Source organism: Sinohyriopsis cumingii, chromosome 15, assembly GCF_028554795.1.
Source record: "Sinohyriopsis cumingii isolate HCF-2022 chromosome 15, ASM2855479v2, whole genome shotgun sequence".
Classification (NCBI taxonomy): domain Eukaryota; kingdom Metazoa; phylum Mollusca; class Bivalvia; order Unionida; family Unionidae; genus Sinohyriopsis; species Sinohyriopsis cumingii.
In genome coordinates, this window is record NC_142975.1 from 68,587,366 (window position 1) to 68,613,312 (window position 25,947).

Genomic DNA, 25,947 nt, shown 5'->3' on the forward strand with positions numbered 1-25,947 from the left:
CACGTCTTCTCGACACAATTACAAAATTAGTATTCAGCCATTAAACAGTCCATTACCCCCACCCATCCCACTGCTTTCTTTGTGTCCAGCAGGGATGGGTCACTTCTTTTTTTGTTGTTGAGGTCCCTTGGTAACTCATGCCTTTGCTTATAGTGCAGTTTATGATTTTGGACCCCATTGTGCATGAGTTATTATGGAAGAGGTGTACTCACAAGTCCAGTCCAAATGCAAATGGCACAGACTTGGTTATGTCACTGCATAATGTTCTGGCAGATCTGGGTCCATGTAATTTGTTAGGAGAGATACTGACTCGTAACTGCCATAAAACCTTAGACAGTAGATAGGGCATGAAGCTCACTCCTTCATCTCACAGATACTAAAGGATCATAGTCTTTCTTTTAAGTCAAAAACCATAAGACACATTAGGTATAGATAATGTTTATAAGAAAAGACCTGACTAAACTAATTTTAAAACCAGTGAAATAGGAAACACGCATTATTTTCTGGTCTCACACAGCGTCTTCGTATTAGGTAGATGCATCCTTGTAGGACTAGGAATGCCATTCTAATTTTTGTCAGACCTTATCATCAATTAATTCATGTGGCAAGAAGCACCGTCGTATATTCCCTTAATCTCTGATGGTGCATGTAGTGATCTTAACAAAGGTCCAAAGTTGGATCATGATACTGCCACTTGTTTATGTTATTAAATATTTATACTATTTACCTAACCATGTGGTGTGGACAAGGTTACAGCTCATGGAATATTCCATCCTCCCCACAAAGATTACTGCCTATTGATTATAGATATCTGTATTTAAAAAATATGTATTGACTGAAATGTACTCATGTTGAGGACACAGCTAACTGTGGTAAACATGTTGACTCATATTTATGTTCTGCACTGCAGTGAATTTAAAACAGATTTGCATGGGTGGGGGTGTGTTTCAAAGTCATACAATATCAATCATCTGCATTTTTGGGGTCATTATCATCATCATGCCAAATCCAGCAAAGATAAATCAAGTTAGAGACATATAATTACATCACTATATGCAAATTATTTGTTAAAAATGCAATGTTTACATGTTAAAATGTAATAAATACATCAGTACTCTTAAGAATGCAATGTTTACATGTTATAAATGTAATAAATACAACAGTACTCTGAAAAATGCAATGTTTACATGTCAAAATGTAATAAATACATCACTACTCTGAAGAATGTAATATTTATGTGTCAGAAATGTAATATAACATCACTCTTAAGAATGCAATCTTTACATGCTAAAAATGTAATAAATATAACAGTACTCAGAAGCATGTAATAAATAATATACTCTAAAGAGTAGACAGAAAGTCAAATATCTATCACCACCTCTTACTGTTGGTCCAAAATCACTTTCTGTTTACCATAAAGCCTCGTAGTACACTGAACAATGTGCTTGAAAAATAATTGTTAAAATGATCCTAAAGCCCCAATGCTTATGATCTCTCATTCCATTTCTCCACAAACTTCTCTTACAGCAATATGCTCCTAAAAATAGTTTAATATTTTAATGTCTGTTTTGTAATTACTATGTTTACCTTTGACATATTCTCTAACAACTGCTACGGTGTCTCGTTCTGGATCTATAGTTATAAATACAGGTGTCAACTTTGGCAGTCTCATCATTGAATCTGAAATTACAACACGTGGTAAAATTAGTACATCTGAATGTATCTTCTTATGGATAAATCAGTTTTGGAAAGTACTTGTCAAACAACAAAACTGCATTTGAGTTTTCGTTTCAGAATATTTAAAAACTGAAACAAACTGTGCTAAAAATGTTTAAAGTCATTTTCTTACCTGTTACTAAGCATATAATATTTATAGTGGAAAACCAGTTTTCTATCCTATTTGACAGTATAAAATTACATCTCACTGAAAGTGGCAGGTTCTTGTGGGAACTGCAATGTCAAGTGATCAAGCCTGAAAATTGTAACCATGTAATATAGACACACACTACATTCTTATATTAAAGAACTATAATTAAGTTTCCTCCTTGAAAACCCCATGTAACTGTAATTCCATTAAGATGCCATTTCATTTTGAAACCTAAAGTAATGAACAACTGCATAACTCATCTCTATGTAACTTTTATTAGCCACTGAAATATTGATTATCATGCAGAGAATAAATTCAGGCTAAAGAGACAATGAAATGCTGACCCCTTCTGTAACAAATGATCTGCTTTGTAATTTCTTATCTTTGTATTTTTAGAGCTGAATTTTTAATCTGTACTATAGGGACATTATTAGGAAGAAAGAACACATTGCAAAAAATAGAAAAGATTACTGGAATGAGGGAATAGTGCTGATAGAAAAGATTACTGGAATGAGGGAATAGTGCTGATAGAAAAGATTACTGGAATGAGGGAATAGTGCTGATAGAAAAGACTACTAGAACGAGGGAATAGTGCTGATAGAAAAGATTACTGGAATGAGGGAATAGTGCTGATAGAAAAGATTACTGGAATGAGGGAATAGTGCTGATAGAAAAGATTAATGGAATGAGGGAATAGTGCTGATAGAAAAGATTACTGGAATGAGGGAATAGTGCTGATAGAAAAGATTACTGGAATGAGGGAATAGTGCTGATAGAAAAGATTACTGGAATGAGGGAATAGTGCTGATAGAAAAGATTAATGGAATGAGGGAATAGTGCTGATAGAAAAGATTACTGGAATGAGGGAATAGTGCTGATAGAAAAGATTACTGGAATGAGGGAACAGTGCTGATAGAAAAGATTACTGGAATGAAGGAATAGTGCTGATAGAAAAGATTACTGAATGAGGGAATAGTGCAGATCAAGAGGCATCTCTTTGTCAGGTTTCATGAATCTATACAAAATGACTGACTAATGGGTACATGGCATGGAAATGAACTAGTTGGTCATGAGCTAAATATAACCTAAGCTATCAAAATGGAAAATGTTGGGCACAGTGACCATCTTTTATTCCAAGGGTGTGGTAATAATACAGGTGCATACAACCATCTAGTTTAATGACTCAAGCATGAAAGTTAAAACACAAAAATCCAAGTCCACAAAGAATGACATGGGTCATGGTGACCCACTTTTGTAATGAGGGTGTACTCATCATCACCCCCTTAACCAAGCTTCATGATTCCAGGTATCAGTGCATATACAGTGTGCAAAAAAATATGAACTAAATGCAAAAACTTCAATATGAATGTACAAGTAATCTACACATGTGTACAAGTAATCTACATGTGTACAAGTAATCTACACGTGTACAAGTAATCTACATAAATGTACAAGTAATCTACACATGTGGACAAGTAATCTACATGAATGTACATGTAATCTACACATGTGTACAAGTAATCTACACATGTGTACAAGTAATCTACACAAATGTACAAGTAATCTACATGTGTGTACAAAGTTAGCACTCCTAGCCCCTCCACAGGAGGTGGATTCTATGAAACCCACACCTTGCCAAGGAACTAGGAAGATGCAGTAAGGTTGTAAATAGTTATAATGTATTTTGGAATGCCAGCACTGACAGTAGTAAAACAGGTCTCCTACTTCATCAAAGTGACATATAATGATAAATAAAAATATAATTATTTCTGTTTCTATGAAAGTACAGATAAATTAAATAACAATATATGTATTTATGTTTCTAGGAAAGTACAGATAAATTAAATAAAAATATACTTATTTCTGTTTCTAGTAAAGTACAGATAAATTAAATAAAAATATACTTAATTCTGTTTCTAGTTAAGTACAGATAAATTAAATAAAAATATACTTAATTCTGTTTCTAGTTAAGTATATCTTTTAGTAAATTACTAGATCTCATTAACATATAGAAATAAACTCTAATACTTCCAGAATCCTGAAAAGATGAAATTCTATTTTTTCCACTGAAGAGGAAAAAAACACCTTACTCAATGCCTCCTTGCCACCATTAGGTGAGTACTCAATGGCCAGATGTTTACCAGTTTAAGCTGAGAAATACATTAACAATGATGCTTGCATTCCCATGGCTAGGTGGGAGGGTGTGATCAGGTAAGTATACTCCAAGAAACATAATTTATTACAAGAAAATTACTTTCTCCCTCAAAAACATTTCCGGATCTTATTAACGTTAGGAAAATAGGTTGTTGCTGTTTTGGGTTTAATGCCATTTTTCAGCACATGATAGATTTGTAAAGGTAAGCACCTTTGACCATCCATGTCCATAGGAGGAGGAAATGATATGCATCCAACCGTTACCATGGCCACAAAATGAAGAAGGCAGGATTCCGTATATGAAGGATATAAACTATCCTCCTAAAATTAGGGCAGCTCAACTGATGGCCATGTAACTTACAGAACCAAGAAATGAGTGTCTTTCTCTTATCGAGTGAAAAATCATTGCTAATCAAGCTTAGGCACTGAACCCACACATTTGAGGAAGTTGTGCCAACAAGCTGATCTGGTGGTTGTCCAGGCTGCAGCTATCAGACCCATCTGATTCAATCTTACTTGAAGCTAGAACTGCGGAAAAAGTTTGAGAAGACTGACTATTCATGTCAATCATGACCTCTATTATGTCTTGTATTGAAACCTATGTTTAAACATGACACTTGCAGAGATCACTTGTGAGCTGAGATCCTCATGTGGCATGTCTGGTCTTTTAAAATTTTGGAGTATGCAGATCGTATTATCCACTTAAGCCCTTACGGTAAGGCTTGATGGATTACAACAGGGGTCAGCAACCTATTTTACATAGCGTGCCACTTTTTTCTGGATTAATTAAAAATAAATGAGTGCGTGCCACCAATAAGAGAGTAACACTGTTAAAATCGAGAGGTTTGGCTGCTCTTTGCATGCCACACAAAACTGTGTGCCATAGGTTGCCTACCCCTGGGTTACATTGTTTTTCCCAACCTTCACTAGAAGAAAGAGATGTTGAAAGGCCCCACAACCCTTTTCAGAGAACTTCAAGTAGTGCTTGGTAGCATGTATTGGGTCTTGCATCACTGCCTCTCCCAACATATAGATCGAAGAAAGGGAGTGGATGAAAATTCTTTAATTGCCAGCTGACTGCAACCTATTCTTTGGGACCACTGAATGGGTATGCAACTCACATGCCTAAGCTACATCATCCCAAAACACATCTGGCATTATAGTAACTTCAACGAGGTCCAGACTAAAGGCTAAAACTGATATAAACTGAGCGAAAGTTTGAACCCAGAACTGACTTCATATCAGAAATGGCCTGTGTTTTGGGCCTATTCAGGTTAAAATTGGGTAGTAGGTCCAGCAGATTCTTATGAAACTCTATATCCTTTCTATCATGAAGCCTGAACATGTTGGACATCATGTAATGGTAGCCTTTGCAGTAATGAGGCACTAAACAAGATGAAGTTGTTATGTTGACCAGTACCTACAAACCCAGCATTTTCCCTCATAAGCCTTTAAAGTGGAAGGATTTTAAGTTTCTCTATGATAGAAGTTTGAAATTCCTTTTTACACAAGGCTTTTGTGACATGAGCCGGATGCGAAGGACAAGCCTGTCTGGGAAGGAATGACACAATTGTAACCATAGCTGTCTGGGTAGGGATGAAACAAATGTGACCATGCCTGTCTGGGCAGAGATAAAACAATTGTGACCATGGCTGTCTGGGCAGGGATAAAACAATTGTGACCATGGCTGTCGGGGCAGGAATGAAACAACTGTAACCATGGCTGTCAGGGCAGGGACAAAACAATTGTGACCTTGGCTGTCTAGGCAGGGATGAAACAATTGTGACCTTGGCTGTCTGGGCAGGGATGAAACAATTGTGACCGTGGCTGTCTGGGCAGGAATGAAACAATTTTAACCATGGCTGTTTGAGCAGGTTTGGCTTTGGGGTGATTTCCCTGTGGACATCTATTGCTAGATCAAGCAGATCATTCACCCAGGACTTTTCCCACCTATTAGAATCACACTACTTTCTGATCCCTGATTTTCTGTATTTTCTTTGGTACCAGAACCATGGGAGGCTAAAAATCCCTCAAATGACTGAAAGTGAATCTATGGTCCAGGCTTATCAATCCCTGACTGTGAAGACACAGGCGAGCAGCTTGTCAATCCAGTTCAATGTACTCTTATCACTGGATGGCCCCAAAGTCCACAAATCTGATGAATGACTGACCAATGGATGGACCACTTGACATTAAGGGTCTGACCCCTTCTTGACAGCAAGTTGGATACGACATCGAGCCCACCAGGTATAAGTCTGATATGGACCATTATATTCTGCTTGGAACATCAGCACACAAAGTCCTAGACCAGACTGCATAGGTCAGGTGATTTGGTCCCCACCCTGTTTGAATAAGTAGGCCACCAGCAGCTAATTGTCCAACATGATGAAAACTGTTTCTCTGTAAATCTGATTCTTCCAGAAATGAAATACATTTACTGTGGTTTTCATTGCTGGGAGATTTATGTGAAGATGGTTAATGAGTGGGCTTGCACCTGTTCAAACTGGCATCCATTTAGATCAGTTGCAGAAACTGTGTCACTAAAAAATCCACTTCCTGCTGGTAATTGACTCCATGAACTCAATAACTGGCATCCATTCAGATCAGTTGCAGAAACTGTGTCACTAAAAAATCCACTTCCTGCTGGTAATTGACTCCATGAACTCAATAACTGGCATCCATTCAGATTAGTTGCAGAAACTGTGTCACTAAAAAATCCACTTCCTGTTGGTAATTGACTCCATGAACTCAATAACTGGCATCCATTCAGATCAGTTGCAGAAACTGTGTCACTAAAAAATCCACTTCCTGTTGGTAATTGACTCCATGAACTCAATAACTGGCATCCATTCAGATCAGTTGCAGAAACTGTGTCACTAAAAAATCCACTTCCTGTTGGTAATTGACTCCATGAACTCAATAACTGGCATCCATTCAGATCAGTTGCAGAAACTGTGTCACTAAAAAAATCCACTTCCTGCTGGTAATTGACTCCATGAACTCAATAACTGGCATCCATTCAGATCAGTTGCAGAAACTGTGTCACTAAAAAATCCACTTCCTGTTGGTAATTGACTCCATGAACTCAATAACTGGCATCCATTCAGATCAGTTGCAGAAACTGTGTCACTAAAAAATCCACTTCCTGCTGGTAATTGACTCCATGAACTCAATAACTGGCATCCATTCAGATCAGTTGCAGAAACTGTGTCACTAAAAAATCCACTTCCTGTTGGTAATTGACTCCATGAACTCAATAACTGGCATCCATTCAGATCAGTTGCAGAAACTGTGTCACTAAAAAATCCACTTCCTGCTGGTAATTGACTCCATGAACTCAATAACTGGCATCCATTCAGATTAGTTGCAGAAACTGTGTCACTAAAAAATCCACTTCCTGCTGGTAATTGACTCCATGAACTCAATAACTGGCATCCATTCAGATTAGTTGCAGAAACTGTGTCACTAAAAAATCCACTTCCTGTTGGTAATTGACTCCATGAACTCAATAATCGGTGATACATGTGAATGAAGTTAATGTTGGGATTGGAGAAAATTCCTAGCTCAGGTGGACCAAATGCTGGGATGGAATGAGATCTGACTTGCCCTTGTTCAACAGAAATCATAATTTACACAAAGGGGAAAAAAGATTGTTTCTACCTTGTACCAAAGATGTACTTGCCATGTGTTTTTTTGAAGGATGTCATCAAGGCAGGCCACAGCCACTGTTGATAATTTTATGCAAGAGGAAGTGACAATGCAGTTTATGACATAAGTGAATGCATATGGGCTGATGCTGAGACGGAACATGAAATTGGTCTTTCCTTGGAACCCAAACTGAATGAACTTGAGCTGTGCCAGATGTCTATCCTCATAATACACATCATTTAGGTCTAAACTGACCGCATTTTAATCCTTTTTATGAAAAGCCATACATCAGCATTTCAGGAAAAGCAGTGGTGATGTCACAACACCCACACCACCCTGCTCTTCCAATTTTAGCTGCCCAGATGTTATATGGACTATGAACCTATGAACTAAGCTCCTTGTGATGACAGGGTGCAAACACTGCATATATAATACAAGTCTTCTTTCTATGACCAATATATATTACAAGTCTTCTTTCTATGACCAATATATATTACAAGTCTTCTTGCTATGACCAATATATAATACAAGTCTGTTTCCTATGAATATAATACACATTACAAGTCTTCTTGCTATGACCAATATATATATTACAAGTCTTCTTGCTATGACTAATATATAATACAAGTCTGTTTCTTATAAATGTAATATATATTACAAGTCTACTTGCTATGACCATATATATTACAAGTCTTCTTGCTATGACCATATATATAACAAGTCTTCTTGCTATGAACATATATATTACAAGTCTTCTTGCTATGACCATATATATTACAAGTCTTCTTGCTATGATCATATATATTACAAATCTTCTTGCTATGACTAATATATAATACAAGTCTGTTTCTTATGAATGTAATATATATTACAAGTCTTCTTGCTATGACCATATATATTACAAGTCTTCTTGCTATGATCAGTATACATGTATATTACAAATCTTCTTGCTATGACCATATATATTACAAGTCTTCTTGCTATGACTAATATATAATACAAGTCTGTTTCTTATGAATGTAATATATATTACAAGTCTACTTGCTATGACCATATATATTACAAGTCTTCTTGCTATGACCATATATATTACAAGTCTTCTTGCTATGATCATATATATTACAAATCTTCTTGCTATGACTAATATATAATACAAGTCTGTTTCTTATGAATGTAATATATATTACAAGTCTTCTTGCTATGAATGTAATACATATTACAAGTCTTCTTGCTATGAATGTAATTCATAATACAAGTCTTCTTGCTATGAATGTAATTCATACTACAAGTTGTTTGCTATAACCAGTATATATTACAAGTCTTCTTGCCATGAATGTAATTCATAATACAAATGTTCTTGCTATGACCATATATATTATAAGTCTTCTTGCTATGACCATATATATTACAAGTCTTCTTGCTATGACCATATATATTACAAGTCTTCTTGCCATGACCATATATATTACAAGTCTTCTTGCTATGACCATACATATTACAAGTCTTCTTGCCATGACCAATATATAATACAAGTCTTCTTGCCATGACCAATATATATTACAAGTCTTCTTGCTATGACCATATATATTACAAGTCTTCTTGCTATGACCATATATATTACAAGTCTTCTTGCCATGACCAATATATAATACAACTCTTCTTGCTATGATCAATATATATTACAAGTCTTCTTGTTATGAATGTAATATATTTAATACAAGTCTTCTTGCTATGAATGTAATATAAAATACAAGTCTTCTTGCTTTGACTACATATTATTAGTTCCTTTAAAAACAAAGGTACTGAAAATGTAACTAAATAGAAGTGTTTGTATATTTGACTTCTGACCCAACCCAAAATACTCAACCAAGGGTGCAACACAAAATAGTATCCCTAGTTACAATATGGATTAACAAACAAAAATATATTGTGAACATTCACCCAACAGCTTTGGAGTAAATAATGTTAAAGACAGATGGATGGAAAGAACAGTATCACAATACCCTCTGCCTTTAATAATAGGGATGATGAAGATGATGATGATGATGATGAAACTTACCTATCTTGTCCACCACATCTATCATTTTCTCCAGCTCATCTGGACAAATATCTGGACAGTGAGTGAACCCAAAGTACAGAAGGAGCCACTGGCCACGAAAATCTGAACTGCTCCTAGGTTTTCCTTCATGGTCAATCAGTGAAAAAGGACCACCAATACTTGGCTTTCCTATTGACTTTTCTTCAAAACTTTCCCGTGCTGAGAGAAAAAGTGTTACTTTTTTATATATTTCTCTCATTACTGTTATTGTTTAAAGACCATATAATAAATAGAATTGCTGCTTTATTACCTTTAAACTAGACTGATCCATGAAAATAATAATAATGATAGTAATAATAATAATAATTAATAATAATAATAATAATAATAATAATAATAATAATAATAATAATAACTGCTGTTGTTCTCGTTGTTTTGGGGTTCAATGCCATATCCCCATGCAAAATTGGCAGCATAACTGGTGGGTGGAAGAACCCTGGGAAAACCCTGGTAAGAACCACCAGCCCATGGAAAGCTACTGGCAAGCTTCCTCACATAATCCCACTGGCTGAGCTCCTGACTAAAAAAATATGCAGAGATGAGATGGCAGTAATCAATAAAGGTGAGTGCTTTAATCCACTCGGCCACCCAGGGCCCCAATAATAATAATAACAATAATCACGAAAATAATGATATCACTTGCATTAATGTGGCAATTGTTCATACACAGCTTCTGAGAGCACTATGGACCAATCCTCCATATAGCAGAAAAACTAAAACTCAATGTGCATTTATGAAGGAGGGGTTAGTACTGGAGTAGGTGTGTGTGTGTGTGTGTATATAAAATGCCATACCAATAAAGCAGTAACAGCATTAATGTATATAAAATATTTAATTTTCATAAAATGGTAATTGTTCACTCAAATTGATACAAATAATTGCACATATAAAAATAAAGAGATACCATTGAAACTAGTTGTTTTTCTAAAATTCATAATCATGGCAGGTCACTAGATGTAAGAATGACACCATTTCTAGTTGATACGGCTATCCATTCAGGAGAAGCAGCAATAACAAGATTTTAAAGATGACCACCATGGTCACCATATTGGATATTAAATCATAAACACTTTCATTCATGCCAAATCGGCACCATTTTCATTAAGGACCATCCTGACATCACAAGAGATCTATTGGTGAAAATCTATTGTCAATGTCATCATCCATTAAGAATGAGTACTGATAAGATTTAAGCAGCCAATGTCATCATCCATTAAGAATGAGTACTGATAAGATTTAAGTAGTCGATGTCATCATCCATTAAGAATGAGTAATGATGAGATTTAAGTAATCAATGTCATCGTCCATTAAGAATGAGTACTGATAAGATTTAAGTAGTTGATGTCATCATCCATTAAGAATGAGTACTGATAAGATTTAAGCAGTCAATGTCATCATCCATTAAGAATGAGTACTGATAAGATTTAAGCAGTCAATGTCATCATCCATTAAGAATGAGTACTGATAAGATTTAAGTAGTCAATGTCATCATCCATTAAGAATGAGTACTGATAAGATTTAAGTAGTTGATGTCATCATCCATTAAGAATGAGTGCTGATAAGATTTAAGCAGTCAATGTCATCATCCATTAAGAATGAGTACTGATAAGATTTAAGCAGTCAATGTCATCATCCATTAAGAATGAGTACTGATAAGATTTAAGCAGTCAATGTCATCATCCATTAAGAATGAGTACTGATAAGATTTAAGCAGTCAATGTCATCATCCATTAAGAATGAGTACTGATAAGATTCAAGTAGTCGATGTCATCATCCATTAAGAATGAGTAACAATAAGATTTAAGTAGTCGATGTCATCATCCATTAAGAATGAGTAATGATAAGATTTAAGTAATCAATGTCATCATCCATTAAGAATGAGTACTGATAAGATTTAAGTAGTCGATGTCATCATCCATTAAGAATGAGTAATGATAAGATTTAAGTAGTCGATGTTATCATCCATTAAGAATGAGTAACGGTAAGATTTAAGTAGTCAATGTCATCATCCATTAAGAATGAGTACTGATAAGATTTAAGTAGTTGATGTCATCATCCATTAAGAATGAGCAATGATAAGATTTAAGTAATCGATGTCATCATCCATTAAGAATGAGTACTGATAAGATTTAAGTAGCTGATGTCATCATCCATTAAGAATGAGTACTGATAAGATTTAAGTAGTCGATGTCATCATCCATTAACAATGAGTAATGATAAGATTTAATAGTCGGTGTCATCATCCATTAAGAATGAGTAATGATAAGATTTAATAGTCGGTGTCATCATCCATTAAGAATGAGTAACGGTAAGATTTAAGTAGTCGATGTCATCATCCATTAAGAATGAGTAACGATAAGATTCAAGTAGTCAATGTCATCATCCATTAAGAATGTGTAATAAGAAGATTTAAGTAGTCAATGTCATCATCCATTAAGAATGAGTAACGATAAGATTTAAGTAATCAATGTCATCATCCATTAAGAATGAGTAACGATAAGATTTAAGTAATCAATGTCATCATCCATCAAGAATGAGTAATGATAAGATTTAAGTAGTCGATGTCATCATCCATTAAGAATGAGCAATGATAAGATTTAAGTAGTCGATGTCATCATCCATTAAGAATGAGTACTGATAAGATTTAAGTAGTTGATGTCATCATCCATTAAGAATGAGCAATGATAAGATATAAGTAGTCGATGTCATCATCCATTAAAAATGAGTACTGATAAGATTTAAGTAGTCGATGTCATCATCCATTAAGAATGAGTAACGGTAAGATTTAAGCAGTCGATGTCATCATCCATTAAGAATGAGTAATGATAAGATTTAAGTAGTCAATGTCATCATCCATTAAGAATGAGTAACGATAAGGTTTAAGTAATCAATGTCATCATCCATTAAGAATGAGTAACGATAAGATTTAAGTAATCAATGTCATCATCCATCAAGAATGAGTAATGATAAGATTTAAGTAGTCGATGTCATCATCCATTAAGAATGAGTACTGATAAGATTTAAGTAGTTAATGTCATCATCCATTAAGAATGAGCAATGATAAGATATAAGTAGTCGATGTCATCATCCATTAAGAATGAGTACTGATAAGATTTAAGTAGTCGATGTCATCATCCATTAAGAATGAGTAACGGTAAGATTTAAGTAGTCGATGTCATCATCCATTAAGAATGAGTACTGATAAGATTTAAGTAGTCGATGTCATCATCCATTAAGAATGAGTAACGGTAAGATTTAAGTAGTCGATGTCATCATCCATTAGCAATGAGTAATGGTAAGATTTAAGTAGTCAATGTCATCATCCATTAAGAATGAGTACTGATAAGATTTAAGTAGTCGATGTCATCATCCATTAACGATGAGTACTGATAAGATTTAAGTAGTCAATGTCATACACATGAATACAAATATGTTTACCAAACTTCATTTGTCGACCTAAAGCGGTTTCAGTGAAATCATGTCAACAAGTTTTTATCAAAGAATCATAAGGCCAACAAGTTTTTAAAAGTGGAATAAACTGGAAAAATTCTGAAACTGTGACTTTCTAATCTGATAATCTACACATTAACCCAAATAAGAAAACTATATTTTGTTTCTGCCTGAAACTATTTTTACTTAAACGAGCTTTCAAGTTTGTGTCAAAAAGGTTAAAAAATGAGTAAAAAATTAAAAAGATAAAGTAACAGTTACCAGTACCCATTAAGATCATGCAAGCCAACAAGGTATATAAATTTCAATTGTAGTCTGGTTTGACTTAACAGTTTTTCAGTTATCTTGCTTAATACCAAGTTATGACAAATGTACAGACACAAGAAAAAGAAATTGGTGGACAGCAAATACAAAAAGCTAACATGCCTCCCTCCAAGAGAAAACAAAAAGCCAACATGTCTCACCTATATGGGAGGGTGTGGGTTATAAAGTAAACTAACCAAGGAAGTTAGGAAATTAAATTGAGGCAAAAACTTCATATAAAAGGTACGTTAATGCCCCACCTAGAATAGTGACCAAGGGACAGAAATAATGCAGGAGAAAATGAACTATATGATCATTTAAAACTTCAATATAAAAGTAAACTGGGCAAGGCATCACAGAATTAAAAAAAACAAAATGTATCCACTCACTCATATAAATGAAAGACGTGGGTTTGAACAACTTATGAACATTAGTTGTCCTTTTCTCAGTTGCATAAAAAGAATGTAGAAATAAATAATGTTGCACCACTAACCTTCCTTCCCTGTCTCCATCGAGTAAGTCTGAGGAGTGAAAAGCTCCCTCTAAATGATTAAAAATATCTCTGCACACATCAGCCTCACCAATGTTGCAAATTGCGATTTATTTCATTATTGGCAACAAAATATACCATCTGGCGATACTTGGGGTGACAACATTTTTGGCTCTTAAAAACTGTTTATACAGTCTGAGGTTTGGAGTGCAGAAATTCAAAGGCACCATGCAAGGAAACCGCACACTTGGATATAAAATGCACTAAAATCTGTTGTTACATATACAAATCAGTTGGTCATACTGACAAGCCCCTCTAACAGTGAATTGTTATTTCATAATCCGCTTATGCTGATGGCTGGCCTTATTACTGTAATACGCAAATAGTCATGCTACCTGACACCACCTCTAATGACAGGAACAGGAACAACTACAATCGATGAGATGATGGTAATACTTTATCTTTTCAAATATACCAGAAAAAATAGTTTTAGCTGATTTCAAAGAAAAATTATTATCTTTGAAGCACTGATCATTAAAAAATAATAATAATAATAATAATAATAATAATATATATATATATATATATATATATATATATATATATATATATAAAGCAATGAAATTTTTTTCTCTCAAATGTTCTACAATTATTTGATGTCGTCACAGCAATAAACAGTATTTCTTTGGTCCTTCAGAGAGGGCCTTTAGAGGCAACTTCAATAACACATGCACCTTCACCAAAGCAAGCCGACAACCTTTTGATCAAAGAAAGTCCTGAACAAGCTTAAATAAAGGCACTGTTTCATTTCTCATAGTGATTGGAATATATATATATAGTGCCATGAAGGTTTCCTGTTTGCAACCAAAAAGTTCATGCTTACGATTTTGCTGCAGCAATATAATTGTTGTTTCAAAATACATGTACTGGAAATATAATTTGGATTTTACGTTGCCACTGGTAGCAATGGCAGGATAAAATCCAAATTATATCTCCCATATTTTTAAACAATAGATATCTGGCCGTCAACTTAAAAAGAAGGTGGGACATCTGGTAAGAATCTTTGTGAAACTTATAAATTTGTTCACATGTTATCAATTCCCTATGAATAGCCTCATCCCTTTGGTAGCCTCGTAATGATGGAAGTTGTCTCTAGTTGACCAATCTCTAGGCCAATTTAAGTACATGTACATGTAGCATATAAACAAATATACAGCCACATGCTGCAGGGATAATGAATATCAGAGTGAATTGTTTTGTGAAACATGTTTGCTAACAGTGGGATAAAGATCAAACAAGGACTACCATTTTACATATATACTTGTTACAGATGTGTTTTCTAACGGTATTTGACTGATACAAGAATTTTATCTAATATCAGATTGAATACTTGAATTCATGAATTTTTCATATGCATGTACATTATTTAATACATTGTGGAGTAAACTACAAAAATGTAAGTTGTCAATAAACAAGTGTATATCAGAAAAGTTATCTTCATTTAATCAAAATTTCCATTGGTTTATTTTCTCTCTCTGTGTAAATTCTAGCCACCTCTCAGAAATTTCACTTGTATGTGAAATTTTCAACCTATTTTCAGTCCCCCCCCCCAAATGTCTGCTTATGTTGACAATATTACTTTGGTCCTGAGGATGTTGAGACAAATGGATTGAACTCTTTTAATGGAAATGGCAACATTTTTTGAAATTGGCAACATAATATTGAGGTTGACAATTTTTTTATGACAACTTCTTTAAAGCCAGCGCAATTCCTAGCATCCTATTACCATTCAGCTGGAGTGAGATATGACTGATTAAGTTAACATTTTGATAGAAAATTGATCTAAATGCCAGTACCTTCATTATGTTTCCTTTCTAGTGATTTCCGCTTCCACCGGAAAGCAATAACAATAACACTGCCAACTGCTATAAAGTAACCAAGGACCTTCCAAGTGATTGGCTGAAATTACACAAGATATTTCATATAATAAAAGCATGAACATTTGAAAATTAAAAGCAGTTTTTGTCAAATAATGTTGGTTTTAAAACTTTTAATGGTTTTCATTTTAATAATTTTTATTAAATAAATGTAATGGATTGATAAGGACATAATGATAAGGTCACTTAATACAAAATTCATATTAAACGCACCAGTGGCCTAGTGGTTCGAGTGTCTGCCTTGGATGCGGGAGGTAGTGGGTTTGAACCCCGGCTGAGTAATACCAAAGACTTATAAAAATGGTACTAACAGCTGCCTCGCTAGGCACTCAGCATTAAGAGGTTAGTGTTAATACTGGTCAGCCAGGTGTCAGGATAATGTGACAGGGTGGGACATCATGCTACATGTCTGCAACATGATGCCCCATTGCTAGACATCACTATAAACTGCCACACTGCAGACTTCATCGTGATGACTGATTTTTTTTTAAAGCTACATTAAAAATCCATATCACACACACATGCACACAAAATTCTTATTTGATCAAGCACAACTGTACACAGGTTATTGAGATCTGTCTTAATCCCATCAAGAGTCCCAATGCAAAGTTTCTCCATTACTACTTACCTGATTACATTTCAATAGGACAACTTTTTCTGCTACCTCCAAATCCAGCCCTCCCAGAAAGGTGGACAAATGTTTTTCAGTTTATATATGTATGTCTCGACATATTTATGATGTGAATGAGGGAAGCAACTCTTACAGGTTAACTCCCCTTCTACCCACTACATGGCTACTACTGTATTATGTCTTGTTTAAACCACCTTTTTTGTACCTGATCAACACCTCAGTATGCTTGCATTGCAAGGAAGGGTGGGAGGGAATATTTGTAATGTCATCAAATAAGTCTTATTGGAGAAACACAATTTACGAAAAAATTGCTTTCTACATGAAATACATTACCCCGTCAAAAAAGAGGAAAAGTTGAGCATCCTATCTCTACATGTGTCACCCAGCAGGATTGTGATTACTATACTAAGAGATGAACTTCTAATGTTAGTTTAGCACAACAAGAGACAATCTGTTTACACACATGCATTGGAGCTCCATGTGGGATTCCACGCCTGATCATTTTCTCACATTGAAAAAAGTTTCCCAGGCAAATCCAGTGAAAGTGGCAAATTTATACGAGTCAAAGGCTGTGCATTCATGAATAGGAAGTGGTCACTGTCTGTGCAGCTTCCACCAACCCAATGAGATTCAGTTCTCTCCTTAGCAAGGTCATGTCATGCAAATGTTAACTAGAGAAGGCTGAATGAGCATGCCAATCAACTGACTGCTCTATGTCCTGAAATGAGATATTACATACAAGGTCAGGCTAATGGAAGCTGCTCATAATTCTTGAACTGTAATCTTCATTGTGTACCTGATACTGTAAGTGTTCAGAGTACACTGATTTAATAATTCCCTTTAGCCAAATGGTCAGCATTTGTGGGGTCATGTATTGCATCAATGCCTTCAGTAGCATGCAAAGTCTTTCACAGCTGATGCAGATATTGTCCTTGCATCTCATGTGTGTGTGTGTATTTGTGTGTCTGATTTGGATTTTTAACATAGCTTTAACAATTTTTCAGTCATATCACTACAATGTCTGCAGTGTTGCAGTTTATAAAGATACATAGCACTGGGGCATCCAGTTGCAGACAAGGAGCATCTTGTCCCATCCAGTCACATTATCCTGACGCCAGGCCGACCAGTCCTAACACTAACCTCTTAATGATGAGCGCCTAGCAAGGCAGCTGCTAGTACAATTTTTATAAGTCTTTGGTGTGACTCACACTGGGTTAGAACCCACGACCTCCCCCATCTCAGGAAATATTTTAGGGTACATACAGGGTCCTGCACCTCTGCTTGTCTTGACAGATCATACATGGAGAGGGAGCAAATAAGTTACAAATAAGTTATTCTTGGTTGACAAGTGACAGCAAGCTTAGGAAGGAACCTGGTTGAATCATTATAACCATCAGAACATAACTGCATGTAGTTTAGATCCAAGTATATCATATCTAGCTCACTCACTTGGAATGTTAAAGTCATTGTTATCATAAATTGCAGGTCATGTATGATAGCTTCTTCAGTGTGTGAGCATGGATATGTCAGAACTGGATTGCAAGTCGGAGATTACTTTGTTGTAGCCAAAATCAACTCTTCCATGAAGTCTGGATGTGTCTAAGATCATGGAACAATATCCCTTGATTGTGACAGAGTTTAAGTTCTTGTCTTTAAAATGAAAGAGAAAGAAGTTCACCATTGGGGACTGGATAGTGAGAGTGGCACGACTTCACTCATGTGAAACCATTCAGTTGTTGCAATCCTCTGCAGGATTGAAGCTCCAAACTCCTTTTTAATCAGGACACCCTGAACGAAGCAAGGTTTGAAGGATTTCATTTGGACATGGATGAAATAATGGCAAACTTGACTGTTTGAGTGGAGTGGAGGTCACAATAATTTGTCTGGGTATGTCTGTCATTAAATGGAGCAGATCGTTGACCGAGGTTCCTTGATCTTAGTTGCAATGAGAGATATTACAGTCTGTACAACTACTTTATTAACTGATTTTTGACAACAAAAAAAACTGACAGTGGGAAGATGCATAACTCCATTACTTCTCAGCTGATTAAAAGAACATTTATAGCCCAAACCTGTGGGGTCATGGAAAAAAGGAAAAAGAAATGTCAAGCATCAGATGGCCCCAACTCTTATCAGTCAGCTGTCCTTGCTCGATAACGAGTCTGTCAGGAATGTGTCTGACTCCAATATTACTTGATATGCATAGCACCCATTTTCCACCAATGGGAAATGATCAGTATATATCATCATTTTGATCACTGGAAATGCCATCAATGGAGATGACCTTATGGAATGTTGGTTTGGCTCCGTTGGACAGCTTCATAAGTAATGCCAGCCCGCTATGACTCTGGTTGATTGGTCAGCCAACATGCCAGTTGCATATACTCTGGTTGATTGGTCAGCCAACACGCCAGTTGCATATAAGAGTCAACATTACTGTAAGCTCATTTGTATCACTGGACCAGCTGATCAGATGTTAAAACAGTGTTCCAAAGATGATGTATGCCTTGCGGTCCAGCTAGCTGGCATGGTATGGTCAGTGCCTGCATGGCCAGCAATGTGGTATGTCTTGGACAGTCAGCTTTCCAGTCAGAGACACCAGACTCCTGCAAACATACATGTACATAGCTCAGACAGCTGGACTAGTTGGTCAGCAGTTGGAACAGCATACCAAAGATGATATACGCTCTGTGGTCTGGCCAACAAGGATGGTCCTTATGGCACCTTCATCCATGCCATACTGGTGAACTGCAAATCTTCACTTCTGGTTTGTTTTCTTAATATTGTTAGGCATGGACGGAATAAATGATTACAAGCCCTCATGCCTCATTGGCTGGATCCTATGCTTATCTCCAGTGAGATTATAAAATATATAAATGCCATTTCTACTCTGACATATTGACAACAAAGCTTTGAGTCACATTGATTATATATGATTCCAAGACCTGACTGGAATTGCTGTGCTTTCTACTGTATACTCTGGTACAGCATAACTGGTGCTATTTTGCATCAAGATGCAGGGCTGGGGGTGGAGAGGTCATATCAACATCACTCGTGAGGCCATTCAACAATTCAGCTGTATTCACAGATACAAAATATTGTGAAACTATTCTGCTTCTTCATGGGGTCTGGAGAGGGCATCTATTGTATATACTTGCATGTTCATTATTACTTTCAAGACTGGACTATTGTAACTCAATCCTGTCTGGTTCATCTCAATATCTACTTCAGAAACTTCAAAACACAGCTGATCGGATCATCCTTAGAGTACCATGATCAAAGCACACTTCCCCACTGCTCTGTACCCTACAATGGCTATCCATTTAATCCAGAATCAAAAATAAATTTGTTCTCTGTGCCACGTTTCACTGATGGACTCCAGTCCAACATACCTATCCGACCTCACCCATGTGTACACACCAGCAAGATACTTACGCTCATCTTCTGACAATCATATACTCATTATTCCCACTACAAAAATGAAGTCATATGGACAATGTTCTTTTACATACCAGGGCCCAGCAACGTGGAATGAATTGCCCACTGAACTTAGACACAAAGACGCAGTGATCCCATTCAAGAGTGCTCTTAAAACTCACTTATTTCGACTGCAAGAATAAACTTAAAGACCTAATAATGTTCCATACCTTAAATATTTACAGCATGTTTTTATGTTTTCTAATTTCATGGTGTTTGTTTTCTATAATAATATCATTATACTGTATGTTTTTTATGTTATAGGTGTTGTCTAATGTTTTAAGAGCTTAGAGCTTCTAAAGATTAGCCACTATACAAAGTCCTCATTATTATTATTATTATTATTGCATATAAACCAAATAATTTATGATAAAATAAAGATCTGGAAGAAGGGGGGTTGGCTTATCTGCAGGCCAAGGTCTAAACCTGAAAGACTTTAATATTTTTTGGTCAACTAGCCTAAGATGTATAAATCGTAAAAAAAAAAAAACATTCTCTGCGTCCCAACACTTATTAAACTGTTATAAACTACTATGATTGCTTTTGTTATTATTTTACATGCATACATATTCTGATTTCTCCAAAAAAGAAATTAAATAAAGGTAAATAAAGACTTTATAATAATAGAATAGGCTGTACTATAATGTATAGCACTTACATAGAACAAAATCGTGCCAAGCATCCTTTTAATCTGTGTTTATTCCCAGACATAATAGATGCAGATTTTGCTTTATTCATTGTTTTGACCAAATTACATACTTCCAGATAACATTTCAGCTAGTCACTAACGTGTTTCATTTACACTGATCCACATGCTCATGAGTTACTCTTTTTAAATGATATAAGTGATGCACAAATCTTTATGAAAAGGTACACACATTCAATTGTGCAAGGCACATAACCAGCATAACTGTTACATATTCATGAAGAGTGGTAATAATAAAGGCTAAAATTCTGAAATTAGATCAACTAAGATTATCATCAATTTATTTTTCTTTTGTGTTTTGGTTGAACAAAATCATAACTGTCCACAAAATGTAAAGATGGATGTTGCAATGTCTCCATTGTTTATAACTGGCAGATGTCTTTTGTTTTCCAACAGCAATACATACCTGTTAATCATTAAAACCCTGAAACTGGCTTGGGTTAAGAGAAAATTTTGACCAATACTTTGATAAGTAATTGCCTTTCACCCAATAATATTAGCACAATTACTAAAGTTTTGTAAATGAGAAGGTAAAATCGCTTACATCAAAGCAAACTACAACTCAGTTCGGTATTGGTATAATTTACAAAGCATTATTTCCAAAACTTCATTATTGTATTTTGGAGATATCATTAAAGTTAGTGCAGTGATGCCCATGATTCGAATCCAAGGGATATACATAATTCAGCAGAATGTATTTCATTCAGTGCATGTCCAAACCTACAGTGTACATGTGGTAGCACCATAATTCAAATACGTTCATGAGCCTAATTGAGAGTATTGAATGAAACCCTATTGTTGTTTGTTGTTGTCATAATGGGATCACATTTTAATGAGTTAGGTATGTACAATTTCAAGGCAAAATAAAAACGTAATGACTGGTGCACTGATGAAAAAAGTCTAATGCAATAATGCATAAATGAACAATAATTGAGTCAAAATGGAGAGGTAGTGTTACAGACCTGCCAGGCCTGAGGAGTCTGTCTCTGCAAGGCAGTTGATTTTTTTCCATAAGATTGGCCAGTTTTCAGTAAGGTGTAACAAAATATCAATAACTGCTATTGTAAAGCTGGAAAACATAACTAAAAGTTTGATGAATTGACAATAAACATTATGTTCAACTGAAAAGTTTGTAAAGTACGTGTAGACTTTATTTACCACTAGTACAGTTGCACAAACTCATGTTCCAAACCCTGTACAGCTCAATGGCTTGTCACTATCTCTCAACTTTACATAATTCTTGTAAATTCTTTTCCATTTCACATGACGATGGCAATCATATCTCCCGCCATGAGACATACTCAAATTGTAATGTGATGTGCAATAAAAGTAATTGTGTCATTTCCAGCTTTTATTCACAAAAAATCTGAATACTCTTTTTTCTCTTCTTCTGTGTTGATTATTAACACTTTTCAAAAAGCTTATTTTCCCTTTCATCTTAAACATGCATCACTTTCTGGATGCCACTTTTAAAAATTCTAGAATCAACAGTTTGATCATTCAGATGCTTCGCATAAACAAATAGGTGCAGTTTAAAGTGTCTGGAGTGCTGTTGTAAAGTTAATCTGGTTCCCTGACTAATTTTACTAATTCTAAGATGAAACCCGGATCCAAATAAAACGTGGATGAACCAATTGTCAGGATTTTTCGGCAATGATCATTTTTCCATTGCTTTTGCTAGTATGCCATAAGTCTATATTTTAAGGATAATTTTCGTAAGACTAAAAGGGCAAAATTGTAAGAGTTGTCAGGTCTGGTGTTACAACAACCTGTGAATGCTCAATTCTTGTCATTGTCCAATCAAGTTATACACAAATCTGAATTAGGCAAAATCAATAAGAAAACAGAAAATTAAATAAACTTCTGGACTTTTCAAACAAATTTATTCAATTTTTATGTAACAATCATACATGTCAAACCTTGAGAGGTATATCTGTAATTTTTACTAATACAAGTTTGCCTAAATAAATGCATTTAGAACTTACCTTGTGCATCTTGTGATGTTGTCTTGGACTTGTGGGTCGGCTTATATGCAAGTCATGCACTTTTTAGCATTTATATATATTCAGTTTGGGGTGGGTCGGCTTATATGTGAACAGGGTTTATATGCAAGTATATATGGTAATCAATGATGCTAATGTGCTCACTGATAAAGTATGTTCTTGTGCTGTTTCTGCATCTGCATGAGGGGAAGAAGGGCACCTCATCATCCTCCATGAGAATAATCAATGGTTCAGATGTGAGGTATATGTTACAGTGTACTGCAGCATGCTTGCTCAATTCAGCAGTTGTTGTTGTTGTAGGGTTTAATGCCATTTTTCAGCAGAAGATAGGCTATACATGGCAGCCAGTATAAATGGTGGAAGAAGAACCCTGGAAAAGCCCCAGGAAGAGCCCTGGAAAAACCCCAGGAAGAACCACTGACCCACGAGAAGCTACTGGCAAGCTTTCTCACATACCCACGTTAACTGAGCCTGAGACTCAAACCCATGCAGACAGAGGTGAGATGGTAGTGATCCAGAAAGGTGAGTGCTTTAGACAACTAGGCCACTCAGGGCCCACAATTTAGCCGTCATTGAAGCCATTGAGCTACTTTTTCAAAACACTGGACCAACTATTTTTGTACCAAGTTCACAAATATTACAACCAACAAACAATTGTATGCATAGGCATGTTTTGTGTCCATCCTCCACGACCTTAAATTATTTCCACTGCTTACACTTAATTCTGCATTAGAAATGTAATAATGGATACGTACATTACCAGAAAACTACTGTGAAACTGATTGTTACCGTTCAAAATCACATGTGCCAATAATGAAAGGCAAGTTAACTGTAAAAATATCAATAAATTCACAAAAATGTTCTATGTTGTTGTTGTTGTGGGGTTTAACGCCATTTTTCAGCACATGATAGGCTATGCATGGCAGCCAGTATTAATGGTGGAGGAAGAACCCAGAAAACCCCGGGAAGAACCACCTACCCACAAGAAGCTACTGGTAAGCTTTCTCACATACCCACATTGGCCGAATTGGAGACTCGAACCCACGCAGACAGAGGTGAGATGGCAGTGATCCATAACAGAAAGCGCTTTAGACCATTCAGCCACTCGGGGCCCCAAATGTTCTATGTACAATATAAAATATCATTTTGACTTATTGTACCACTGGAAAAGAAATGTGGATAAATAAATTTAAGTTATATCACAGAATTTATCTGGATTGTGTGGCAATGAAAGAAAAACTAGTTTAAACTGACTGGATATAACAGTTGCCACCTATCAGGTAGAGAGGGGAATTAACCTGTAAGAGTTGCTTCCCTTTGTCTATATAATAAATAGAAACATGTTCTTTTCAATTTTTCTGGGAGAACTGGAATTGGAGGCAGCAAAGAAAGCTATCTTAATGTTGTTGTTGTTGTTGTTGTTTTTGTTGTAGGGTTTAACGCCATTTTTCAGCACACAATAGGCTATACATGGCAGCCAGTATTAATGGTGGAGGAAGAACCAGGGAAACCCCAGAAAGAACCACCGACCCACGAGAAGCTACTGGCAAGCTTTCTCACATACCCACATTAGCCGAATCCGAGACTCGAACCCACGCAAACAGAGGTGAGATGGCAATGGTCCGTAACAGAGAGCGCTTTAGACCACTCAGGGCCCCCTATCTCAATGTAATGTGATCACGTAATGTATTTGATGGAGAAATGGAGAGTCTAATTCACATTTTTGTGCGTTTCTGGTAGTACTGGAATTTCCATATGGGGTCAATGAGAAACCATGGATACTGATGCTAAAAGTTCATAAAGCTTCTACTTAAATATGCTCATTCATCAATTTTTCCCATGTACAAAAAATTTTTATTTAATAACATCTACTTACTCCTCTTCTTTCCAAACTCTCTTTTCCAGGTTCATTCCCTTGGGAACTTCCCACTGATGACATCGACCGTTTCAGCTTAGGTAAATTGCTGTATAAAACTGGAATCCTCTGGAGAAGAAAGTCAATAATTACGAAAACATCAAATAAACTAGGATATATAGAGATTCTATAATCAGACAGGAAACGGTGGTCTTGGTATAGATTTTGTCAATAGACAGAGTATGAATGTAATCCTAAGTCTACTAGACAGCAATCTGAATAAAATGGCAGTTTAAATTATGTCAAATATGAGCACCTTCTCAAGTAGCTTGCGATAAGTTGAAACCCTAAATCTTCTATTTACTTGCTTAGATTTTTTAATACCATACCATATATACTTTCGATATAATTTGGACAAAACACAAACAAAAATGGCAGAGTGGACTCTGATCCGCCAACATGTATGAAAATGGCAAAGTGAACTTTGATCTGCTAACATATGAAAATGGCAGTGGACTCTGATCTGCCAACATATATGAAAAGGCAGAGTGGACTCAAATCTGCCAACATATATGAAAAGGCAGAGTAAAATTTGATATGCTAACACATGGCAGAGTGGACTCGAATCTGCCAACAAATATGAAAAGGCAGATCTGGGTAGTATAGAATGCATTACCCATACTGTCTGCATATGAAATTACTAAGTGGGTAAATTTTGTCAAATTTCACAAAGATAAGCAGAAACAAACAATGTCATAAAGAGCATTACAATCATGTTTATGTACCTATCAAAAGAGTTAGCCCCCTTTGATTCTGTTTGCAAGCTTGCCTCTAACAATTAATTACCAGATGGATCTCAGTTAAAGCATGACTGATGTAAGGTGTTTATGATACAGTATGTTGTGTATGTAATAATATAGGTGTCTCACTATATACTGCTTGGCAAACAATTAAATGGACAAAAGTAAGTGTTCTCAAATCATTCTCAGAAGTTGGTGTCTCAAAAATCTGCATACACATCTTTGATTTAAAAGTAACAAGAGGGTAATGGTTAAGTAATTGGATAAAATAATCCTTCAGTTGTGTGCATTACATAAATCAATACTAACATCTAGCTTTCATTCTCTCACTTAAAAATGCTGTTGCTGTTCTTGTAGAGTTTAACGCCATTCTTCAGCACAAGATAGGCTATACATGGCGGCTAGTATAAATGGTGGAGGAAGAACCAGGGAAAGCCCTGTAAAGAGCCAGCAACCAACAAGGAGCTACTGGCAAGTTTTCTCACATACCCACATTGGCCAAATCCGAGACTCGAACCCACGCAGACA

The 25,947-nt window shown here is 35.7% G+C and overlaps 1 protein-coding gene across 2 annotated transcripts in view; it reads right to left on the reverse strand.

The window, feature by feature from the left end:
- The window catches only part of LOC149782015 (cytochrome c oxidase assembly factor SCO1-like), a 37,503-nt gene that overhangs the window by 3,709 nt on the left and 7,847 nt on the right, over nt 1–25,947 (reverse strand). For both annotated transcript variants that reach the window (XM_089933417.1, XM_089933418.1), the window contains exons 2-5: nt 24,641–24,748; nt 15,867–15,969; nt 9,729–9,926; nt 1,588–1,680 (exon numbers count right to left, since the gene is read on the reverse strand). In XM_089933417.1, the coding sequence (XP_089789543.1) occupies nt 1,588–1,680; nt 9,729–9,926; nt 15,867–15,969; nt 24,641–24,748 (502 nt within the window). The remainder of the gene's footprint in view (nt 1–1,587; nt 1,681–9,728; nt 9,927–15,866; nt 15,970–24,640; nt 24,749–25,947) is intronic.